Source organism: Scatophagus argus, chromosome 11 (genome assembly GCF_020382885.2).
Source record: "Scatophagus argus isolate fScaArg1 chromosome 11, fScaArg1.pri, whole genome shotgun sequence".
Classification (NCBI taxonomy): Eukaryota; Metazoa; Chordata; class Actinopteri; family Scatophagidae; genus Scatophagus; species Scatophagus argus.
The window spans coordinates 16,781,540-16,805,920 of record NC_058503.1 but is presented as its reverse complement, the minus strand read 5'-3'; the positions used below and the strand labels follow the sequence as shown (position 1 = coordinate 16,805,920).

The following is a 24,381-nucleotide window of genomic DNA, read 5'->3' as shown; positions in this document are numbered from 1 at the left end:
TGTCCTCATCTTTGCCACCCTGGAGCCAGACTACGGAAATGATATTTAGTTAGTTCGTGCGCCAGTGTTTAGGGCTACAGCCACCACACTGAGAGCATTACATGTCCAGTTCTTGATTATTGAGTTGCAATCTATCCATCTATATCCATATATGTATATATATATATATATGTATGTATATACACACACACACACACACACACACACACATAATGTATATACACACACACATATATAATGTTTAATGACTCTACTAATATGCCACAGTCAATATCCATTCAAAAAAGTAAATGCATTTCAATTATCTTTACCCCAAGGCGTACTGCATGTTGCAGTTATATAAAAACTACATTAAAAAGACCACAGTTTTGTTATTGTGACGCTCAGTATATTTTTATCGTAATACATTTTCTAATTTATCCATATTCAGGTTTCCTACAGTGCCTGGCTGTTCACTGAAAATACCATTCAGTGTAAACAACACATATCATGTTGACATTTTGCAATGCATGGACTTTTGTTTGGCAGGTAACAGTTATAATCAGTCATATCAAAAGTTTAGTTCTGGACATCAGACGTCAGGCTGAGATGCAGGAAAAGGAAGATCTCCAAGTCTGGAGACTAGGCAATTAGCATAGCATCCCCATGCGTTCGGTGCTTGAGATAAGAGGGCTAGTGACCAAGTGAGCTATGACATTCCATTGATCCAGAAAATTGCTGCAGAGCCAGCCTTGAAATTAGTTTAAATTGCTGAATCAAAAAATGTTATCCTGGATTCTGGCAAGGCCAGCGTAAACCTTATGCCTCTAATCCCCAGACTGATGTGAAAAGTTGTCAGGGATCGTATCGCCCACCGCCTCGATTGATGGGAGAGTTTAGATTCCGTGTGACAGAGAGAGACACATGCAAGCAACTGGGATTCGACTTGGATGGCACTTACGGCTACCAGGGTCGTGACTTGGTTTCAAATCTTCAGGCTTTGGGAATTTCCAGTCCGATCTACCGCCGGCTTTGTGCTTTCCAATTCAATTACATGCTGAGTCTTTACTCTGTGACAATGTTGAATATCAGGCTCTCTTAGATGTGAGTTGAGTCATAAATCTAAGCTTTGACGCACAGTTCAAGGATTGGGGGGAATAATTTACCATCAGTCAGGTGCCTCCTTTTATCCTGCTTGGATACTCTCAAAATAGCAACAAACAGCAACGTTGGAGTTGTAGATTGATGGAAGCAAGCAGGAAAATGTCTCTAAACACCCTTAATGTGCAATAAGTTCTGGTAAGAGGATCACTGAAGCAAACACAGGAGCGGATTAAAGTCAAATATAGTTCATTATAAGTATAATCACCAGTCTGTCTAAAAGCAGTGTTTGACTGAGAATATTACCACCACTGTTGCTGGAATTTTTGCTCTTTGGACAAGAAAATGAACACTGGTCTCTCATGATGACGCAAATAGCAGCATGTCGAACTCGGAGGGAAGTTGTAATTTGAACTTTAAGAACTCACCCACACATCAGTTGGCACATTATACTTTTCTCACAGTAGCAGTAGACACAGCCTTCTAAACCTATTTGAGCTCAGTGATTGGCCGCAGCATGCAGCTGCCCAGGTGTGCCGAGGCTGCTCACTAATGAACAGCTGAAATATGATTTTAACACCAGCACACAGTAGTCTGCCACTGACAGAGCTGCAGATAAGGATTTAACCCATTCACAGGATGAATAGTGTGTAGCTATAAGGTTGCAGTGCAATGTCAACCGCCCAGATCCCTCCGTCTGACACCACCCATCTCAGCTTTTTTTGCTTTGGCACAGTTGGACTGTTGTGGAATCAGTTTCGCATTCAAAGATTTTCTTCCATCTTCACCACTGAGTTTGGAAAATGTCAACAACCAGAGAAAACAGAAGGCATTTTATCTGCCAGTTTGATGGGGCGATCTTTGCAGAATCCTTGTTTTTAAGGTTTGTTTATCACGTCCCACAATGTCAGCAAATGTGAAACTGGGCTTTTTTTATTTTTTTTTCTTAGTTTCTCTTTTTGCCTCATGTGGCAAAAAGTTAAACTCTAAGTGGGTGAAGCTTTAAGTATCGTACATAATCCCTCTTGCTTCTGACAGGAATAAGAAACTTGCCCTAAAGACCACTCAACGGATTTTTAAGTTAGTGTGTGAAAATCCAGCAGGATAAGAGAATGCCCCACTGGATACACCAGGATTAGTATATCTATTGATTTGTGTCATCGCGAGGAACATGCAGTATATTACAAGCACATTAGAAGACAGTATCTCTCCACATTAAAATGTGAGGCAAAGGGAACAGACGAGGGCACTTCAAACAGCTGCTTAGCAGCTTACTGATTTGCTGAGTGTGTTTCTTCCCAACAGGTACAACCAAGTGAAATGTTCTCATTAGAGCTCCAACATCAAAGCCACAAACAAAAAGCTCCTTATCTGCCCACTAAGACTGCGGACTTCACCAAAACTCAAGTTTACAAAATTTGATGCAACTTCAAACAGCATGTGGGGTGCAGGAAGTGGCGCTACACTGACCAGTGCTCTACCTGGAACAGTCCTCACCGCTTTGTCTGCTTAGAGTCTCCCACTGGGGAGTGAAAACCACAAGGCCTGACAATGTGTTGACACTGTCCTGTATGTCACACCTGCACAAGATGCTGAACTGGAGCAAAAATAGCCAACCATGACACAACCAGTGCCCAGCAAAGCTAAGCAATTTCAGCCCTTATCCAAGCATTTTCTATGGCTTAAAAGCTTTTTTTGTAATGAACGCTGTGGCAGCACACACTCGTGGATCCTGAGGTGAAAATTAAAAAAGCATGAAGCACAAGTTGTTATGAAAATATGTTTATGCATCACACATGTAACTAAATCGTGAGGTTGAACATGTTCGTTATAAAACTCACGCCCTGGCAGCACTAATGCACAGCTCACTTACTTTGGGTAGTTTCCCAGTGGCTTGTGTGATTTGTAACACCACCACAACTAACTGTAAACACACCATGCAAGCAGACACACTTAAGTGCCAAAGATGATTAATACACAAAGACTTGACTGACATTTTGCTTCCAATCCAAGTGACGGAAATAACTGAAATACAGGCGACCACTAAAGACAAGACTCATTTGGAGACCACACACCAGTTGCTTTACTTATTTTGCTTTTAAAAAAAAATAAGTGTTAAAATCTTTAAAGAGAATGTATCAGGATTGACTGCACTAACTGAACTGGAAATCATGCAGTTGTGTGAAGGCCTGTCCGAGCAGCAGCGTTAAACAGATGAGTGCCCAGCCTTCAGAAGAGACTGAATGCAACATTCACACTCATCATTAGGTTCCATCGTGAACAATACGGTGAAATGATGGACACCATTCAGTTCAGGCCTGTGAATCACACACTGATTCAAAGTCTTTGTCAAGATGAAGGAGGATCCGAGTTTTTCCCGACCTGCTTCATCAGATGGCTGTCTCATGGCAAAAGAGTTGAAAGACTGTTTTAGCCTCATGCTGAGCTATGTGCTCTTCTAAATGAACACCTGAACCATCCAAAGTGAAAGCACTGAAGTAACACAAGGTAAAGAAACTGAAATCATACAAGGTTAATAGTTTCATAAGCAAGGTCGGGCTGCGGGACAGGAGATGTGAGGATGGAAATGTGAGGCATCTCTTATTGCTTGATGCCTGTGGACTCAGACAGATAGAGCACCTGTTGTGAAAATGGGCAAAACGTGTGTCTCCGAGCTCCGCAGTGAGTTGAACTCATATTTGAGCGATACTGACAGGACATCTGTTAAACTGGACCAGGTGAGAAACCTTTTCAGTACGACTGAGAGCAGCAGGCTTCCGAGACTGCAGGAACAGTTGATGGATGTGTTATCAGGCTGCAGGCTGAAGATGAAACATACAGACACGACACTGTCACCGTGTCCAGACTTGGGCCTTAATGAACTCTTATCCTTTGGAGATAACTGCTTGCTGGAAATGACTTCCTCAGGTTTGACCCAAGTCAAAACATAGCAGAGGAGCACATTCAGTGTTGAAGAACAGTCAGACAACCGATCTGATCATTTCGGCTGAATGTACACACACTATACCACAAGCTACAAAACATTAGGCTAATATGTTAGCTTAAATGATTAGATAACATGGGTGTTTTCCCATGATTTGATATTTCTCTCTCAGTCTTAACTGCATTAACATCACAAACTGAGATATTTCTTCTAAAATGAATATATTAATATGGGTGTGTGTATGAGTTTTATGTGTGGTTTGCCTCCGGAAGTTGTGTCACACTGTGTGATGCTATAATTATTTCTTGTTTTCACAACCCTACATGTTTCTTATGGCAAAAAGTTTAGACATTGTTAAAGTTCTTACTTGTTAAGACATTTTCTAAGTTTTAACAATTTAGTGCATCAGTATAAAACTTGCTTCTGGTCACACAGAACTTAGGGAAGACTTTACACTTAACCAAAATATGGATTTAATTGGTGCAACCCAATCCAGGACTCCTCCGTCAGGACAGCAATAGAAAAAAGTCAAAAATATTATTGTACATATTGTTATTAATCGACATCAATGCACTTTACAGTTACATGTGATATAATATCGCCTCATAATGTCAAAAGAACAAAAAAAAACCCTTTTAATGTTCTATGTCAGTTGAGTTTTAAATTAGAAAATCTAATTATGGCATAATTAAAAGGCAAAGAACCAAGAATAAAGTTATCAGTATTTTAGAGATTAAAACAGATTAAAACATTACAGATATTAGTCCCACCTGTGCGAAGATGAGGTATTGTAGTCGGATGTAGCAGCAGTGCAGTCTGCGTCCCTGTGGAGAGCAAATCCATGGTACACAGCTTTGAATAAGAGACGACCATGCAACTAGGAAGAATATTTCATGTTAGAGTTAGACATAATGACAAAAAAAACAAAAAAAACAAGCATTCCTTTTAGTTCCATTCAGCAAAGCTGCTCCATCGTTAAATAGTTGCTGTGCAAGGACCTCCTGGGAAATTAAAAACATATTGTGCCACAATTTCCCTGTGACTCAGAGTGTCCCTGGGGAGAACACTTAAAATTTCTAATAAAGAAGACTTCAAATTACTGAGAGGGGACCTGGCATTAATTAAACTGGGGATTTCAGCAGGGTCAACCTCTCATATTTATCTGTTTATACCCATGGTTTGGTCCTGTGAAAAAATTTGGTGTATTGAGGTCACAGCTCATGGGTAAAACAAACATGTGGATGTCCTCAAGTATGATACAGGGATGAATTATGTGTTACAATAAAGTAAAATTATAAGGTGATAAAAAAAAAAAAAAATAGTTGCAGTGCAAAGGGGTCACCCAGATCTGACAAAGTTTGCTTTAGTTATTTTTCTTCTATGAGGTGTCATCAAGGGGACGTTCACTGTGGAAAATGTTCTGTTTGCTCCTTAATTATCAGATTTTAATGTCATCACCTCATTTGTCAGAGTAACCTTTTGTAAGTCTGTTTTTACTAGGCTGTCCGTGCCCTACAAAATGACCTCCACCAGTATGAGTCTGCCGTTACATAAATCTACAAAATTATCACTCACAAATTACCTGCAGTTTCACAAGACTAAAAGCATCAGTAAATTACTGTCCTATCATGGCACGGTGCGGTGACTCTATTGTCATGTAAGATATTAAACCCACAGCTGTTGTGTGCAGCCTTGACAAAGGCTGAATTGCAGACTGGTTGGCAGTCAGTATACAACAAATACAGAATGCTGTTTTTTCTGTATAATTTTTGTATTCATCTGGAGCAGGATGGTGGGGGGGGTGACTAACAATATAATTCCTGCTTCAAGAAATACAACCGGAAGCTTTGGTTGTAGGCTTAACATGTCGTCCAGATAGTTTAAGTTTGATGATGTAAAGTCATTGAGTCTATAAAGATATATAGACTTTATATATTTTTGCTCCCCAAAAGTGAAGTCAAGACATCTCGATCAGACCCTGGTGGCCGGTTGCAGATCATAAACCCTTCCTTCTGCATGTTAGAAGGTGGGACATGTGCCAAATTAAAAAGTGCACATCAAAAAAAACAAAATTCCCAAAGATGCCTTCTGATAGCACTTGCATCCATTGATATTTTGGCTTCACTTTTGTGAGGAAGTGGAGACATGTTGTCATTCTTAATATACTGTATGTCACTTTATGTCACAAAAATTAGTAACATTAACAGATTAACTGTCCTCTTGTCACCCATTCCAGCAACAATTTCAGATTATGAGATCTATAAATCCTTTAACTTCTGGGATCTTTTTGTGTTCTTTAGATCCGAAAGCTCCTGACAAATTAAGGACCAAAATCGAGCCATCCTAAACAAACTGCAAACTTTCCAACTGACTGCTAGCATGTACGCATGTGCTGCATAGACAACCTTTGCTATAATTTCCTGTTTCCAGTCAACCTTAATGCAGTTTTATGGACCACACTAACAGCACCAAACGACAAACAAAGTTGGCAAATAGCAGGAGAATGTAACGGAGCATTTAGCAATAGTCTGCTTTTTTCAAACCTCAGTCTGGTATTTTTCTATGGAAATGACTAAAACCTGTTAAAATGAGAATGAACATTGGACTTAGTAACACCAGGTGTCCAGAAGCTATTTATTAAAAAAATAAATAAATAAAAAAATATGCTTGATGAGGTTTAAATAGCTGTTTGCTAACATGTTAGCCACACCATGTGTAACTGTGTTTACAGCTTGTTGTGCTGCCCAGAAGGCCAAAAACTCAAACAGTGCATTATGACTGTTAATGTCAAGGTTGTATCAATTATTAATTTCTATAAGATTTATTGTGGCAACCACGGTATAATAAATGTTGAGAAAGATAGCACTTCAGTCAGCTTTGTGTGTGCGTGTCATGTTATTTGTAATTTCCTCTGAATGAAAAAACATTTGCTGTTGCAGCACAGCAATTTAATCTGAGCATTGTTTTACATTACAATTACAGCTAGTGATCCCAATCAGTAATTTCCTGTGCTACCATGTTCTCCCATCAGAACACAGTGTCACCCCACTATTGGTTTTGTTGAGTTTGTTAGATTTTCTGATGTACTAACTGACCAACCATACTAACCATAAATTTTTAAGTCTAGATCGTGTACATCCTTTTATGTCAGCTTTTACTTCAGCAGGCTGACAACCTAACTCAAGACATGAGTACCAAACACCTGGCCTGCTTTAAGGTTTGGACATATTTGGTTATAAATGTTGAGATCAAACAGATATGTAGTCTCAAATATAATTTTAATGAGTGCGTGTTTCCTTGTAAAAACAAAATGATATAGGATCCATGCTCTCAACAGACAAACCTGAGGAAAAAGGACATGGCTACATGTGTCTCAGTATGGTGGGGATCATGCTTGCATGACTTTAATTACATTCTGTTTGGCAGAGCAGAGGCACATCAATCTTATCTGCTTAGCTGCATGCAACACCACTCAGAACCTCAACAAAAACCTCTCAGCTGACATGGGATCCTCAGAAGCACAACATTTCTGGGTCTCACCTCCTGTCTTGGTCTAATACACCTATGAAATAACCATAGATGTGTAACATTGGACATGTAGAAATTATCACAATGGGCTTGAATGAGACTGAATTTAGAAAATAATTATTTTTACCTTGTGTAGAAGATGAAGCTAATATTGATCCACAATAAGTGTCTTGTTGTAGCAGTAATATTATGGCAGTTGCTGGCCTAATGATGAGAATGTAGCTAAATTTTATCAGCATAACTGACACTGCTGCATCGCCATCATACCCATCATCGCAGCCTAATGAAGTTGTAATATCTTATCAGCCAATTTGAAGTCCTGTATCCCATGTGAGCTGTTCTGTTTGTTTTGTTTAACACTACAGATGGAGCCTTAACGATGTTTGATCAAGCTTAATTAAAGATAAGGCCAACTTTATCTCCAGCTCAACAAACAGCAGGGTAGAGCCAAGTAGGAGTGATGGATGATCCCTCCTAGCTTCTCTTGCTGTTTGTTTCATCCCTCGCTGTGTTTAAAAATGACCCTTCAAAATGGTACCAAGGGTGGAAACTCGTGTTCTCGGCTGCGCTGTAGGAGGACATGCTTGCTTGGGTAATCCTTTACCATGGCTTTTACAAGGGCCTTTCCGAGCACCAAGGCAACCCTTCAAATATCGGGTGTGTGCTATTCCCTTTGGGTAGGTTCAGTTGATGGCTTTCCATGCCTGTATGAGGGCTTGCTGGCAGAGATGGAAGAGGCATGGGAATGCATTGACATTGATTTCTTCATCCCAATGCACACGCTGATGTATCGACTGCTGTGCCGATCAGTTAGAGACATTCTGCTTGCCGCTGTTTGGTGGAGCTGAGAGACAGTGAACACAATTTTATCACACTAAGCCACTGAGTCAAAAGGCCATACTCATTTCATTTCACTGCAACACTTGCAGTCTTCTTTTTCTGTTTCTTTCAGGACAACATTTTACTTTGACTGTTTTTTTGTCAGCAAAATGTTGCCAGAGTCAGTTTAGAAAAAAACTATAAACTTAGTGTTCAAGCTATGATGACAGCCAATGTGATTGTGCTGAGGGGTGTCTGAGTGCAAATAGTAAGGCCTGCTCTCCTCTGTTGCACTTACCGTCATTCACTTACAGTCAGCTGCTTCTTTTTAAAAAAGGGTAAAAACACAAATAGAAAGTCTTGTGCAGAGTCAGGTGGGTCTTTCCTCTTCCGTCACAGTGAAGAGTCTCTGATGCACGGGCCTTTGTAATCATAATTTAGTCATCTCAATGGTGTCATCGCTCGCCAATGATGAAGTCATACACGGCACAGACATCACAGACTGCAGTAAGTTGAAGCATCTCTGGTGTCTCCAGAGGTGCATTGTGCAGCCTGTTGTCACAGCGTGGCTAAAATAAACATGCTCTGTTTCTGACATCTGTCAAAGTGAATTATAGATCTCGAGATGAGTTGTAGAAGTCACAATTCTTCTTTTTGCTTCACAGCTTTGTTGTTTGTTATAATAAGTCGTGCATTTTTAGTGCCTGACTGGAATCTTACTGATACAACACATGCTCCAGAGGCAAAACACAAAGAGAAACACTTTGCAGCTGCTTCCCACCTTCAGGTAATGGAGGTGTGTGTGTGTGTGTGTGTGTGTGTCTGCGGTGGAAGGGCATAAATGACCTTGCAGCAAGATTAAATTAATTGTGTGTCTTCACTCATAACCCTAAAATCTATTAAAGGCTTGAAATTCAAATAGATGCATGATAATTATTTGAAATGCACTCATTCCAGGATATGATCGATATGTAAAGCTTTCCCATTATATCATCTCGCTTCTGCTTGCCAAAGTGCTTGTCACTGGAAGCCTCCAGGTTGGCTTTGCGTCTGTTAAATGCAATGAGATTGGTCTGAGTTGTATTAATGGAACTCGGCCACAATCTCAGCAGCTCGAGACGAGGTCAAAGTCGAGCATTCCACCTCTGAAATTGATTTGACACAGATTCATCCGCACGGAGCAAATGTGTGTTAAAAAATGCATGTCGCTTGATATTTTTGTATTATGAACGTTGAAGCTATATTCACCTGTGACACTGAGGGAAAAATAAATATCCGCATGTCTTGACTCGTGGATATAGATACGATAAAAATATCTCCATCTACATTACAGATGACAACTGTAATTATTCGCATGTTTATACTGACAAAAAATATATAAAATGTTAGCTTTTCTGGAACACCAAAAATGTTAATAAATGAATAGGAAGGTAAATCAGAGTGTATAAAACACAGCCATTGTCTCTGTGAGATCACCCACAGGTTTGTGGTGAGCCATTGCAAAGCTCAGTGCAGACAGGGAAGGAGGTGAAGCACAGACACTGTGGACCGTCTGTTGCCACATAGCAAGCCATACTAATTACCTTATATTTGCATGAAAAATTTACCAACAAGCACCAACACAGCTGAGAGGCCAATTTCTGTGACTCAGTTAGCTGAGGCGCTCCCTAACAGACAGCTAGCTAGCTGTCACTCAAAGCAAAGTTATACATAACTTTAAGCCGTAATATAAATGTAACTATAGAGAGTAAAACTGTTTTTGCTCCAGACTGTAAACATGTTTATTTTTCCGTAAAGTTGTGCATTTTAACTTGGTGTTTCATGTAGACTGACTGGCCTTTGGAGCCAAGGTCAAGTGGCCATTCAAGGAACTGCAGCTTTTGCCACTTACATGTTTGCAGTATTGTGTATAAGCAGAAAGGTCAGATTTTATATAAAATGCAAGAAATAAATCTTCATTTTCTCTAAACATTGAATAAACAAGAGGTATTTAGGAATATTTATGGTCCTGGTTGTCTTCTGTACATTTAAATCTGCATCATTGTTTCCATCTGTTGAGATATTTTTAAGGACCTGCTTTTGCCACTGGATAAAATTTCTGTGAATGTCTGAGCAAAAGTTCTTGCCAGTTGATCCAATAATTGATATTTGAGTCAAATTGAAGTGGTGGACCAAATGACCATCTGACAGCCATCTGTATGGTTTATAATGTCTAATATTAGATGTGGCAGCCATTTATCACAGCCTCTCTGTGCGATATGGACTGTGGTGTCACATGAGATTCACTGAGGTCATGTGACAAAATGGCCATGTGCTCACTGTATGTGCAGCTGAATGCAGCATTCATGTTGCCCTTTGTCTTCTAATTGTGACACTGAGTAATGTGTTTCTGTAATGGGACACATAATGGTAACAATCATCTCGACCTCCGCCACAGCTCAGTCGAGTGTACAATGGCACAGATTCACTCTGAGGCTTTGGCTCTAAATAACAACAAACAACTTCAGTGTGAGAAAACTCCGTGGAGATCAAATGCACATTGACAGTCAGGGCTATAACCACAGGAAGCATTCCAATATTTTGAGGCCCTATCACAAGCAAGTTCTATAGCTGACAGTCAGAGCCCAGGCAGCAGGTCTGGTATTGTCACAACTGCGGGATATACACAGCCCAACATCAACTCTTTCTAATCCACACCGAGCTTTGGGGCCTCTGATGCAGGATATCAAAAGTGCCTGTTCTGTTCACAGAAAATTAAAATTTAAAAGTGAGGCAGCTGTGTCATCAACTTCTGAAGGTTTCTGGAGTAAATGCAAGAAGTCTTTTAGCAGTGGTGGGCCTAGATACTGAGGGGCAGGGGTGAAAAAAGATAGAAAGGGCACCCGGATGCACAAAGTCGCGCTGCGTTTATGGTAAAACAGATACAAGCCCTGGTTGAAACTGTTTTATTATGTGACTCAAATATTATAAATGCCACAATTTCATATATTTAACCATTTCACCATTTAGAGCCACATGAAGGAGAACAAATTGTCCAGCATGTAGGTCAGGCTGTAAATATTGGAAAGTGTATGTGTGTGTTTTTAAAAACAATATTTGTCCTTGAAGTTTGGGAGCTTCAGAGGCTTCTTGGAAGACGTCCTGCAATCTCATGATCCCCATTTGGCAGAACTGTAGTCCACATGCCAAACATCTGGGCAGATGGCATCCAGCCACCCCGCTAATAGTAGGCCACATATCTGGCCTGTGTTTGATGTGCAGACAGGGATTATAGTGGTCCTCTGCTCTCACTCTTAATAAGCTTGTATTAAAAGAGCATCAGATCATCTATATTCTTTATTGACCTGCATCAGCAAACAGTAGGAGTAACAGCATCAGTGATAGATGAGCCTCAGTCCAGAGAGAGAGAGGCAATAGGCATGTAAACTAACTCATGAGAGACTTAACAGAATGTCTAGTGAAGAATTATACTGTAATTATACAAGTACTTTTCAAGGCTTTTATGACTGAAATGTTATGCCAGTCATGCATTTGTATGACCATGCTCAAAACAATGCCCCTTGTCAAAACAGCATGCAAGTGTGCTCATTTTGCCCAGTAAAACATTTTTTAACTGTTACTGACTGTTACTGACTTTTATCAGAGTCAGTCAGAGACAGCATCAGTGGTCAAAGGTTTTCAATTCCCTTTCGATCTGCCGGCCCTTTGTTCCATTGCTGCATTATCTCCTTCTTTAACTCAGGCAGTTGAGAGGACTGTAGAGTCGAGGCCAAATTAAACTGGCTCTGTTTAGGTGTGCAATTTAAACCTCTGTGTCTGCCAAACTTCCTTGGGCTCTTGCTTTAGATCCAGCTTAGTCTAATGGACTGTGAGATCTGCTTTTGACTCAAAACAAGCTATTTCGCCTGAGCAAAAACACTAATCAGACTTGTTTACTTGGATGATTTATGTAGCATGAAAAACACGAATCCCCATGCTCATAAATGTTACACGGTTGAGAGGAAAATATTGTTTCACTGTTGCACTCACCAAAAGGGGGGTGATTTGGAAGGTCAGTAAGTGGGTAAGTAAGTGCACTTATTGCACCATCTTGTGAATAAAGCAAGTGTTGCATGTCATTAGGAGTCACAGGTCAATAGACATTACAATGTTACAATGGAGCACACAAGGTAAAAAGAAAACATTTAATTTTAATTAATATTGTCTCATGCACCAGCCTCAACTTATTAAATTCTGGTGATACATGTGCTCAGTGAAAAATAACTTGTCACAAAATGACAAGAGCTAGCTAGCTGATATTTATTTGCATCTGTATCTCTCTCATATTCCTGAAGGGACACCATGTTTTAAATTGTTGATTCATGTGGCTCCAATCCAACAGATATCATTTCCCCAGAGTTCCCTGGAAAAGAAAAACAACCAAGCAGGTGTCTTGGTCCTGATGCATACTAAATAAAAGTTTGGCCAGGGAACTATAATATCGTTTCTTAAGAATGTTTGTGTTTTGTAGTGGGTGCCAGAGTCTGGGAGAAGCAAAGAGTGGTGCAAGATTGAGAGCTTAGGAGATGAAATCCTGTGTTAATGACAGAGGTACTTTAATTAAACCTGAAATATCTAAATGACTGCAGAAAAGCGAAGTCGACTGTTAGACAAATGCCTAAGGCTGGATTGTTTGTCGGTGCAACGCCCAGGGCAAATTTCTCCTCAGCTGTATCAGTGTCCACCGTGCAGAATAACTAATCAGAAATGTGGGCAAAATGAGGTGAAGTGGAAAAGTAAAGCATGCTTCACTCATGTCTAGCTGGCAATATGTTCTTTTGCTATCTTGAGAGCCCCATTAGCTCATACATTCAGCATGACTGTACTGTACTCCTCTCTTCTGAGGCATGACCTCAAGCTCAGGAGTGGAATAAATAGCCTGAAATGGTTCCTAAACCACCACAGGGAAAAAACATAGCTAAACTAGAGGAGTTGTTAGGGTTTGATGGGGAGGATCCTGCATGACTCGGATGACCCATAGTTTAACGGGACCCCTTGGATATGACGGGGATTGTCTGTTTTTATGTTGTCAGAGCTGCTTTTGAGCTGTTGTCAAGAGTTTCAAAGTTGGTTGAAGACATTTTGACAAGAAACTCACCAACCAGGTCAAGTAATTTTAACATAGATGAATGGATAATGACAACTGTTGTTCCATATGGAGCACTAGTAATAGGCGCTGCTCTGTTCGAATTTTAAGGTCAAGTATTACCACTTTCGTTGGGTGCAGGCAGGAGCTCTTGTTGATGATGATTCATCACAATTACATATAAAGGCTGATTAGGGACCTGTCTCACTGCGGTGATCCAAATGAATTATTCCCATTATGACAGTATTTCTAATCATATTTATAAAACGGCAGCTTTATGGGCACATGGCCATGATTTTAGTGCACACTGTACTCAAAGGAAGCTTTCACATCCCTGAGAGTGCTGGATGTAGTGGACTATTCTATTTGTGAGTTGCTGTATTGGGCTGGAGAGCCTGTCCATTTTCAGACCTTTTTCAAGAGCATCTCTCACAGCTCCATTAGCAGAGTATGCTCGGATATGCGGGGAACAGCAGCATGGAGGGCGACGGGGGAAAAAAAAAATTGGAATGCTAACATTTGAAGAGAGAGGTTTGCTGAGTGCACTGTTCTGACTTTGGTGCTCCACTTATATGTGATGTTCTGTCGGAGGAAACCAGAAAGAGAGCAGCTAAGAAGAAGAAGAGCTGAAGCAGAACTCCTACACTAATGACTGAATCAAGCCCTGCAGCTTTATATTAGAGGTCATCATTTTAACGCATGGTATTTAGTCAAACGGGAGAGCAAAATGTACAGATACACTGCTTAAAATGATCAAGCAAGTTCACCAACTTGTAGCATAAACCCGCCTCAGTGTCTGATCTCAAACACAGAGGGTCAGTGCGACATTCTTCTTATTAATCAGAAAGGAACACTCATTATAACCAGCATGCATTTACATTTCTTTTGACAGTTTGGGGAAATTACCATATTTATTAACCATGCCATTGTGTCCAGCAGCAGAGTAAGACCAACCACGATGACAGCCCACTGATTACACAGTATTTACCTCAACTGAATGAGTGCATTAAACTACCATTGAGATCTCGGCACTCAGTTGTGTAATGAAGGTTGGAATTGATACACAGGAAAATGTAATGTGTTGAATGGTGATGTGAAGCAGCGTCCCTGGTGCCGTGTTTAGAGGCCAACATTGAGATGGAGGTTAATGGTGCAAAACTTGCGCATCTCACATTCCAGTCTGCACTGTTTAGACTCCATGGCTGAGCCTCTCGTCTGTTTGGCCAAACTCTTATTTTCTGAACACATCATGAGAGGGAGGTTATGATGTTGTGATTTGTATTTACTCCCTACTGTATGCGTGCATGTAGAGATCCCAAGGCTCTGACCCCTGATAAAAGTAATCAGCCTGACATTTGATTGAGGATTATGTATGAATTATGCAGCTTAACTGTGGTGCATGACAAGAAGAAAGATTTAGCAATGAGTTCTTATCAGTTCCTGTCAGTTTCTCAGACACGATTGCTGAGTTAACACATCACTATCATTTTTTCCTCATCTTTAGCTAAAAAATCTCAAGAATCTCTGCAGCCTTCCTACTAGCCTTGTTCGTGATTTCTGAAGGCTCCTGCAGGTTTGGTCACAGCAGAGGGATGTCTCATGATAGGGCCCAAAGGCAGATTGTTAAAGCAATTTTTGTGCTGAGTTTTCTGATGAATACAGAAAACACTCTGATGTTAATGAAGCTTGTAAACCAGTTTTTGTTCCCACTATGCTATTTTATACAACTCTGTGGTCATTTATAAGGCTGTAGATAGTGTTGTTATTGACTGTATTGTATTGACTGGTGTTTCTAATGTTTTGCCAACCCAATGAAAGGGTAAGCAGGCATATTTTTTTTTGTGAAAGTCTACCCCCAAAAATAAATAAATAAATAAAATGAAAAGGCTGGTAAGTAACTCAGTTTGGAAATCTACTGAAACTGAAAACTGATTATAATTCCATGTTGTTTGTCGTTCAACATTAGGTGACATGCAGTTTAGTGTTGTCTTATCACCCTGTGTCGTTCTGTTTTGAGCAGTGTGAGAGGAGAAACAGAGAGAAAAGTTGTGTTTGGGATTTGGGTTACTAAGTATTGACAGCAAGAGTACAAGAAAGAACTACAACAATAATGTGGTTCCAGACTTTGTACCCTGCACTTTAAGGCTGTGTTTACTTTGTGAATGCAGTTTTTATAACATTCTTTCTTTCTCTCTGCTTACAAGGACCCCTAAGATTAAGACTTCACATCAGTTCTGTACCTCCTGATCCTGTTGGCAGCTGCTTTGACTGAACTGAGGCACCTCCCTGAGTACTGCTATTTGGCTTTCCATTGTTACAGTGTGTCCTCTTTGTCCTCCAGTTCGGGTTAGAAAAAAACGATGACACGGTCTCGGATGCATTATGTAAGATTTATGCCTTGTCATGGCAATGCCGGTTTATTTATTTGTTTGGCTGTCTGACAGGGGCGTTTGAGCATTAAAATACAAACTACATGTATCACATATCCATATAATCCAGATTAGAATGTAGTCAAACATTTAGGGTTTTCGGTTTCTGGTTTTTCTGGCAGGAAAGCAAGCACTGTTCTCTGTTCTGTCTACCTCCATGTGGCTTGTGTCAAAATTATATTTTTGTCATTGTCCTTCCCTGTATATGTGTCATAAGTAGTCATTTTTTTATGGTGATTTCTTCAGCTGCAGTGTTTTGAGTTCTCTTGGCCATGCACACTTTGTCTCTTAGGACAGTTTTTTGTACAGCAAGACAAATTATAAACATGATAATAATGAAATTTAATATAAACTGGTCCTGAGAAAACATTTGAAGATGCCATGTAAATATTCAGCTCTTGTTACATTATGATTCAAGTCTTTCTGCTTGAAGCTTGTAATGAACACATTAAGTCAAGGGATGCTCTGTCTCAACCTTAAACCTGCAGGAGCCGGCCTTAATGGTTTTCAACTGCCAATCAGCTCTCTGGCATACACTACCACTCTCCGTAAATGAATTCAAATCCTCCTTCCTCATACTCGAAGTGCTACCCAGTGCCACAGCCTGTCTGGAAATGGATGTCCTCTGGAGAAGCACTGAAGTGATTCCTGCAGGTTATTTAAAAGGAAAAGTGCCATGGGACTGTCAGATCACGGTCATAAAGAGGGTGTTTAAGGGTTTACCCCACTAGGGCTTATGAATTACATGGTGAGGGGTTGGTCTCTTAATGCATTTAGCATGGAGAGACAGAGAATGAAACAAGGCACTTTGGAAGAAACAACACAGGAAGAAGACACATAATGAATTGACATTTAAGACCGTTACATTATAATTGCCAAGATGCAGTATATGGAAATGACATAAAGGCATCTTTCCAGAGTATGTTGCTGCTCTATATGACCACTTCTTAATGCTTTTATATTTTCAAGTCAAGCCAGCTTTATGGTGTGAACATTAGACCCTTGTTTTGAAAAAGGGGGAGAAAAAGCTTCAACAGAAAAAAGGGAGACAGCTCAGGATGAAAGACAGAGCAGGACTGGACATACAGTACAAGACACGTAAACAGATGTAGTAGTAGTAGGATAGTTCAACAAAGAAAAGGGGACCCAAGGTAAAATAGGGCCCCCTGTTCTTCTGCTATCTTTGCATTATACTAGTATTCTATTACATGGCCATCATGTACAGTGCATACAGACTGCACATAGCAGTTTCATTACATTTTGCCCACAGACCCAGAAACCAACCACTATTCTTATTCTAAAACACTGTCCTTCTCAAGGTTTACTGTGTTAGTTATGGTAATTTGGATAAATCTGTTAAGGAATGTGTAGGCTACTGTGTAATAAAGTGTTAGAGTTACATTTTGAAATAAGATCCCTCTGTAAGACTGAGCATCAGTCAGGATCTAATGTAAACCAGAATTAAGTGATTTTTTTTGGACACTCGAAGCTGTAAATGACACTGACATTTTAACACCTTATAATGTTGTAACTGTCAACATATCAGCATAAAAGGGGCCTGTTTATTTATCCATTAGATACTGCAATATTAGCATTCATTTAGCGTCATGTCGGTGCCCACCTGATCTGTTTTGGTCTCCACCACCTCAGTATACAGTAAGGCTCTTTAGTTGCTAAATGTTCCATTATCTAATGTTCACTTTATTGAGCCAAAAACAACTCTAAGGCGAGGCTGAGCTAAAACAGTACAGTTACAGTCCATCAAACCAAAACAAAGAACAAATAAAATGCTTTGACATGTCACAGCAGAAAAATCTCCAGTATAAATAAGATTATCAGTGGCTGATCTCAGGATCCTGCAACCAAGCAAATCCAGTCACATTCAAGTAGTCATGTGTTATATTACAAAAGAATACTTACTGTAACCCTCTAAGGCCCCATTTGGTTTCATGTTATTGTGGTTGCATGTACTGTTAACCAAACGCATTAGCGGTTATACAAGCTAATTGCTACACGGTGAATAAGGGACCTGAGGTTTTGGGGTCCTGGGCCAGTTGCCATCTTTGCCATCTTTGCCTAGTAGGTATGGTAATCCACCTTTGAATTGTAGAACTACAATATAGAGAAATAAAACATGTAAATACAGTAAATACACAACAGAACATATAACATTCAGTTAAACATTAAGTATAATAAAATAAAGTATTTCAGTTTGAGTCAGACCTGACTCACTCATGTTACCATTTAAAAGCCTGTCAAACAGAATTTCATTTTAGATCTTTGAATGACAACAAAGTGAAGAATGCCACATTAAGTGCTGCAAGAATTAGCTCTTGTAAACAACTTGAGTTACTCAGAGGAGTACAAAACCTCTTTTCATTTCGACTGTAACTGCCATGCTGCTGCTGCTCTGTTTCAGCTTGTCAACAACAGTGCCAAGTTTCCACTTGGGAATTGCCCAAGTCAGCCCTGTTACCTTTGCTAAATTTGGTGCAACATGTAACAAGAGAAAAATGCTCCATCAATCAAGTTGCAGATGCAGAGAGAGGAGTGGGGGCTTCAGAGGCAGAGAAATAAACCAGTGGAAGCTCTGCCAACAACCATTTCCTGGGTGAGATGATGGGAAAACTTTGCCATACTCTCTGGGGACATCATTTGTGAACACGCCGGCGTCCTCCAGAGCCCAAAGTTTTAGAGCAGAACCCAGGCACTTGGTCGGGGTGTTTTGAGCATTTCTAAAGTGAAATCCTCCTTTGCCTCTGTTGCGTGCTCCATCAGATAAAGTCTGCCTGCTGAGGCTTAAGTGTGTCAATGAACGGGGGTGGGGGGGGATCAATGATAAGTGCAGCTTACCTCCTCAACTGCTCCGCACCAGCCAAAAAGAGATTAAACCATTTCAACCTAATAGCACATGTCAGTCAAAAGTCACACTTGAATACTTCAGCCCTGTCTTCCAACACCCAACCCCCCCCCCACCCATTTTATTTTCCACCTCCAATCATATAAATATATATATATATACATATATATATATACACACACAAATTTTCACCTTGAAGACCCCTGTACATTAGAGCCTGAACTGAGATCAGTAATTGTGTCAGCCATTTTTCTGAATCCTCAACTAAGACTAGTTTTAAGGGTTGCTATTTGCAAGACATTCAAAAACACACCCACACTCAGTACAAACATGCATGCACACACACGCAGATCAAAAGCCTCACGGGCTATTATTGCATAAAATACAGCTGTCTTTCTAAACACCAAGCTTTTGTAAACGATACTCATTTCTGGCTCTAATCACTATTGTGGTTAATGTGAAATTGCCCACTGTTCCAGGAATTACTTGACTGAACCCCATCGTCGTGGCTTTGATTTGCTGTTCAATCATCTCAGATGTGAATACACCCTGTGGTCTGTAAATGAGAGCTTGTGTTGTTTGACCAGGATCCCTTATTTAGACATCATAGCACTCATTAGGTGGATCAAGCTGATATCAAAGTCAGAGCACAGACACTGATGTTTTGGAGAATGCTAGGACTGTCACAGTGTCTCTTTAATGATACGTCTGCTGTCTATTGAACTTGATTGTTATTTCACTGTCATTTCTCCAGCAACTTGTCGGTTGACCTCCCTTGCCGTATGATTTCCCATGCTTTAATACTTTCATCACTGTCCTCTTTTATTGGCGTTTGGGCAAAATGAATCCAATAGATAACTCCTTTGTTTTTTTCTTTATTTTTTTGCACTGTGGGAAGATTTAGTATATTATAAATGTGTGCAGTGGGGAAAGCTGCACTCTCAGAATAGTTGTTCAAGGGCAGTAGGGTTCATACCTCTGCATGAATTCATCAACATTTCAATCTCAAAAGCCTGTTTTCCTTTAAACTGGTTACCACTATAATTAGTGACCCTTTTTTTTTTTTATTATTGTTCGGTGTTTTTATTTTGTTTATATTTTCACAAGAAATAAATCTTTTCATTTCTAGCAAGCAACCTTCAGATCTGTAGGCTGAAATTACACAACTGGTGCTAGCTAGCTAACAATAAATGAGTTAGCTAGCTAGGTAATTAAGTTAATGTTAGCTTGTTGATTGAAAATGGTCTCTCAAGCGCTTTGATGTTTCCAGCTGACTCACCTTCAAAAAGAGTTAAAAGGGGCTTTAAAACATGCACTTGATAGGTATGTACATTATGTTGTGCTAAAAGACTGAGGCTAAAGCTAACGTGTCCCTAGGAGGAAGGTGGTCAGACAGATGTTAACCACTGCAGCTTACATTTAAGTGGATGAACACACAGTTTAGTTCAAAAAGTGTTCTATACCCTGCAGTGTTTAAATGCCATCTATAGCTTCACCGGACAAATCCAGAGCTAGACAGGCCATGTCTGCTTATGGTTGCAAAGTTGTGCTTGGACTATATGAAATGGCTTCAGCAAACAATCAAATGAATAATTGAAATTAAGTCATCCAATCAAACCTTAGTCAGGATCAAAACACGTTGTTGTTGATGTTTTAGTCTGTTTATTATCTACTCGTCAGTCAATATGGGGGAGTTGGCAGGCTCCCATCCTGCGTTTCGTATTTTGGTGGTGGGCATGTATCCTTCTGTTTACATGTAGATCACGGATTGTCCCTTCAAATTCGCACTGGATAACTGACTTGTAAGATGGATATTTTATGCAGCGCAACAGTTTAGATGAGAAGCATAAACAAAGAGATGATGCATCCTCCATGGACAGTTTCTCTGATAGGTTGTGACACGATAGCTCATTCATAGCGGCCTCTCTCTTATTTTCTTTTGTTTTGTTTTCTGAAGGAAGATTAAAGAATCTTTTATGCCATTTGATATTTCAGTGGGATGTCAGAACTATTCAGCTGCGTTGTGCAGCATTTGTATGGTGTGTTGGGAATTCATTCAAATACATCTTATCAAAGTCCATGAGGGACTGAGCCAGCATTCTGCATCCAGAGGTTTGTAAGTAATATTCGGGAACTTGCCCAAGCACACTCAGCTTGTTTATTCATTTCTTGCTCCATATCTCTGCCTTCATTTCAATGCACCGCTAGTATGATGTTGTCACAGCCAGCCCATGGACTGTCATGTTTGTGGTGATGTTCATGATAGGGATCTATTCTCTTCCAGGTTTACACCAGATATGGGAAATGCTACACTTTTAATGGTAACAAGACCACATCCAGGAAAACCAAGCAGGGCGGAATGGGAAATGGGCTGGAGATCATGTTGGATATCCAGCAGGATGAGTATCTGCCCATCTGGAGAGAGACAAGTAAGCCGCAAAAATTATTTGTCCAAAGTAATCCTAACCTATACTACAGCATGAGATACCTCTGCTGGGCTTCATATCTATCTATCTATATATCTATAGCTATATATATACATACATACATACATACATATATGTATATGTATATAAAGCCTATATCACTTTCTCTTGGTCACATACAAAGTAAGTAATACATTTCTTGATTGCATTCCAGCAACCTGCAAACTGTTATTTGTGAAAGGATATTCCTGAACAAAACACAGTGCCTCAGATTTATGCTTGCATTGTAGTCGTCACATAACATTAATCCCTACTGGCTTATTTTTCAATCATGACTGAAATATGGTTTGCAGTTAGCATCAAACAGTCCAAGCTGTCAGATGAGGCAGCCATCTGAAATTCCCTTGTACTCTCCCTTTGCACAACGCTCCATGCTCGTGCTCCGTTTCATCCTGAAGATGAGACGTCCCTGGAGGCCGGTATCCGAGTTCAGATCCACAGCCAGGACGAGCCTCCCTACATCCACCAGCTGGGCTTTGGTGTCTCTCCGGGCTTCCAGACCTTTGTTTCATGTCAGGAGCAGAGGGTAGGTCTTCTTCATCACAGATACCACATTATTGTTCTCCTTGCAACTGCTTGCCCCTGGTGGTTTGTATTTGGGGTCTTAATAAATCTATGTGTGCTTAGCTGACCTACCTGCCCCAGCCCTGGGGGAACTGCCGCTCCACCAGCAAAGAGAAGTTCCCAGGATACGACACATACAGCATCAGTGCCTGTCGCTTGCTCTGCGAGACCAACGAGGTCCTGCGAATGTGCAACTGTAGGATGGTGCACATGCCTGGTGAGATCACCTCTTTCTTAATGTTCAAAGTCCAGCACGTGTCATGAAGGAAAAAATGTTAAATTATAAATGCACACATATTAGTAATTTATGCTTTCAGACTGATGTCAAGTTTCAGACACAGCAGAAACTGAAAAAAATGAACTAAAAACAAAATCTGTGATGATTTATATGATTTGTTGCAACTTCAAGGTCACGAAATGGTATGAAAGGTTATTTTGGGAAAATAAAAAGAACAAAAAACATTATAATATTTATAACAATATTATTATATATTATTATATGTTTATAATACATATAATAATATTGTATATTATATATTATTATATATTTATAATAATATTTTTAAGTATTTCCCACTGTTCTTAATAATGTTGGGATCTAATATGAATGAATATAACAAGCCAGCCCAGTATTTATATGATATTACAGCAGGTGACCCATTGTGCAAATCGAGTCATAATTTTTGGCCCGCTTAAATAATTCCTGCACAGATATAATTTGAGCTGCTACATGCCTGACCTTGATGCTTGATATCTGGAGTGGGATGCTCTTCAGCACTGCTGGCAGCTCTCTGACCAGTGACTCTTCAGACTACATGAAAGTCTGAATGAATTTTGGATCCACTCGTTCATCCATTTCAGCTGTTTGGGAATTGTTCTGGTGTGCTTCTGTGGCCCTCATTAATCATCTTGATTATTATGATTGTCGGTCCTTGTTCTCATGTTTAGTTCCCACAGGTAGATGGTTTGCAGGCAGCTCTTCGGATTCCTGCCTTTTATATTGGATTGATTTAACACTGGCTCACACCATGCAAACTGCCTTGAATGCATTTTTATGTATGTTTCATGAATCGGATGCACAGCTTTTTCTTTTATTTCTAATAAGTTTTAAGACAAGTTTAAGGTAGTAAAAGAAATACACTGTAAGCAATTAATTTAGTGTTTAGCACATTATCACTCACATTACAGTAACATTCGCACAAAAGATATTAGATTGCATGAATTAGGGAGTGTGTTTGAATCTCACTCGTGTTCAGACTGAAGTAAATGAAGAAATTTGCTCAATGCAATATGTTCAAATTTATTTAGTACCTTACAACAAACAAAATATATCAGAGATAAACGTGGAATTATCTTGAATGCAGAATGACAAACAAGCAGATGCAGATACACAGAGAAGAAAGGACACTGTATCTCAGACAGATACTCTTTCTATCCAGGCATTCGTCACTGTAGATCCACCATTTACGCAGTTTTCTCTTCAGCTCGGAGATATGTCATGGAGGTTAGTCTGACAAACACCAAATAAGATGTTTGGACATACTCGACACATGCGTCATCGTGGCTAAGTCGAAGAAATGAGTCACTGAATGCAAAACGGTATCTGATAAGTGGGCATCTTCGAGGTGGCCACGCTGAAAGTCAAGGCAGGAAACTCACAGTGTATTCAATAATTATTTTCATTTACAACTTTACACAGCGCAGCCAACTGTAATCTTGCACAATTTAAAATAGGAGGAAATGAACGAATATGAATAAACAATCCTGTACGGGACATTTGATTTGCCTGCCTAATTTTACTGCAATATGGAATTTTAAAGAAAATTTATTCTCCAGGCTGTGAAATATAAAGACAGCAGTGCCCAGGTTACTTACATATTCAGTCACAGATTTCAAACTTTTTCAAATTGTAATAGCTGAACCAAAGTGGTGGTCTGATCTGTAGAGAAATCCCAGCTTATCATTTGATCTCGCCAGGCGATGAAGAGGACACGTTTCTAATCAGCTTGTGTACCCTGCAGGGTGACGGTGCCACCCTCACTCACTGTGTTGGAATAAACCTTTTGAGTGCATGATTTTGGGCAAACTGACTAAGAAGGCTGTTGATGTCCATATCCGACTACACGGAGACATCTTTCCCTTGTTGCATTTTATTGAATTCATTTATTTATTTTTTGTGCCGTGGGTATCAGGACTGAACCTTTAAAGGAAAAAAAAAAAAAAAAGCTCTCCGTCTCACCGATCAGCTGTCTGCAGAAATGGTCTTTATAGCAACAATTTTTCAAACGAATGGGACAGTTAAGAATAAGGACCATATAGCAGGAAAGCTTTGAGTTAATAGATAGGAAAGGCTGTTCACAGAGCAGAGGTAGCACAGCACAGCCACTTTGCTCTCCCTGATGATGTATCACATCAGATATGATATTTATTATATCAGATGTAATAAATGTGGAAGCTTTTCCAGGCCGTTTGCCCAGTCCGTCTTTAGAAGAGGGCTTCTTGGTAGTTGGAAGCTCACATTAGTTCATTGCGCTCATCAATAGTGA

General features: G+C 39.9%; 1 protein-coding gene across 1 annotated transcript in view; it reads left to right on the top strand.

The window, feature by feature from the left end:
- asic4a (acid-sensing (proton-gated) ion channel family member 4a) overlaps positions 1-24,381 on the top strand; it is a 157,173-nt gene that overhangs the window by 122,943 nt on the left and 9,849 nt on the right. The window contains exons 3-5 of the mRNA XM_046404303.1: positions 21,070-21,214; positions 21,670-21,797; positions 21,899-22,052. Coding sequence (XP_046260259.1) covers positions 21,070-21,214; positions 21,670-21,797; positions 21,899-22,052 — 427 coding nt within the window. The remainder of the gene's footprint in view (positions 1-21,069; positions 21,215-21,669; positions 21,798-21,898; positions 22,053-24,381) is intronic.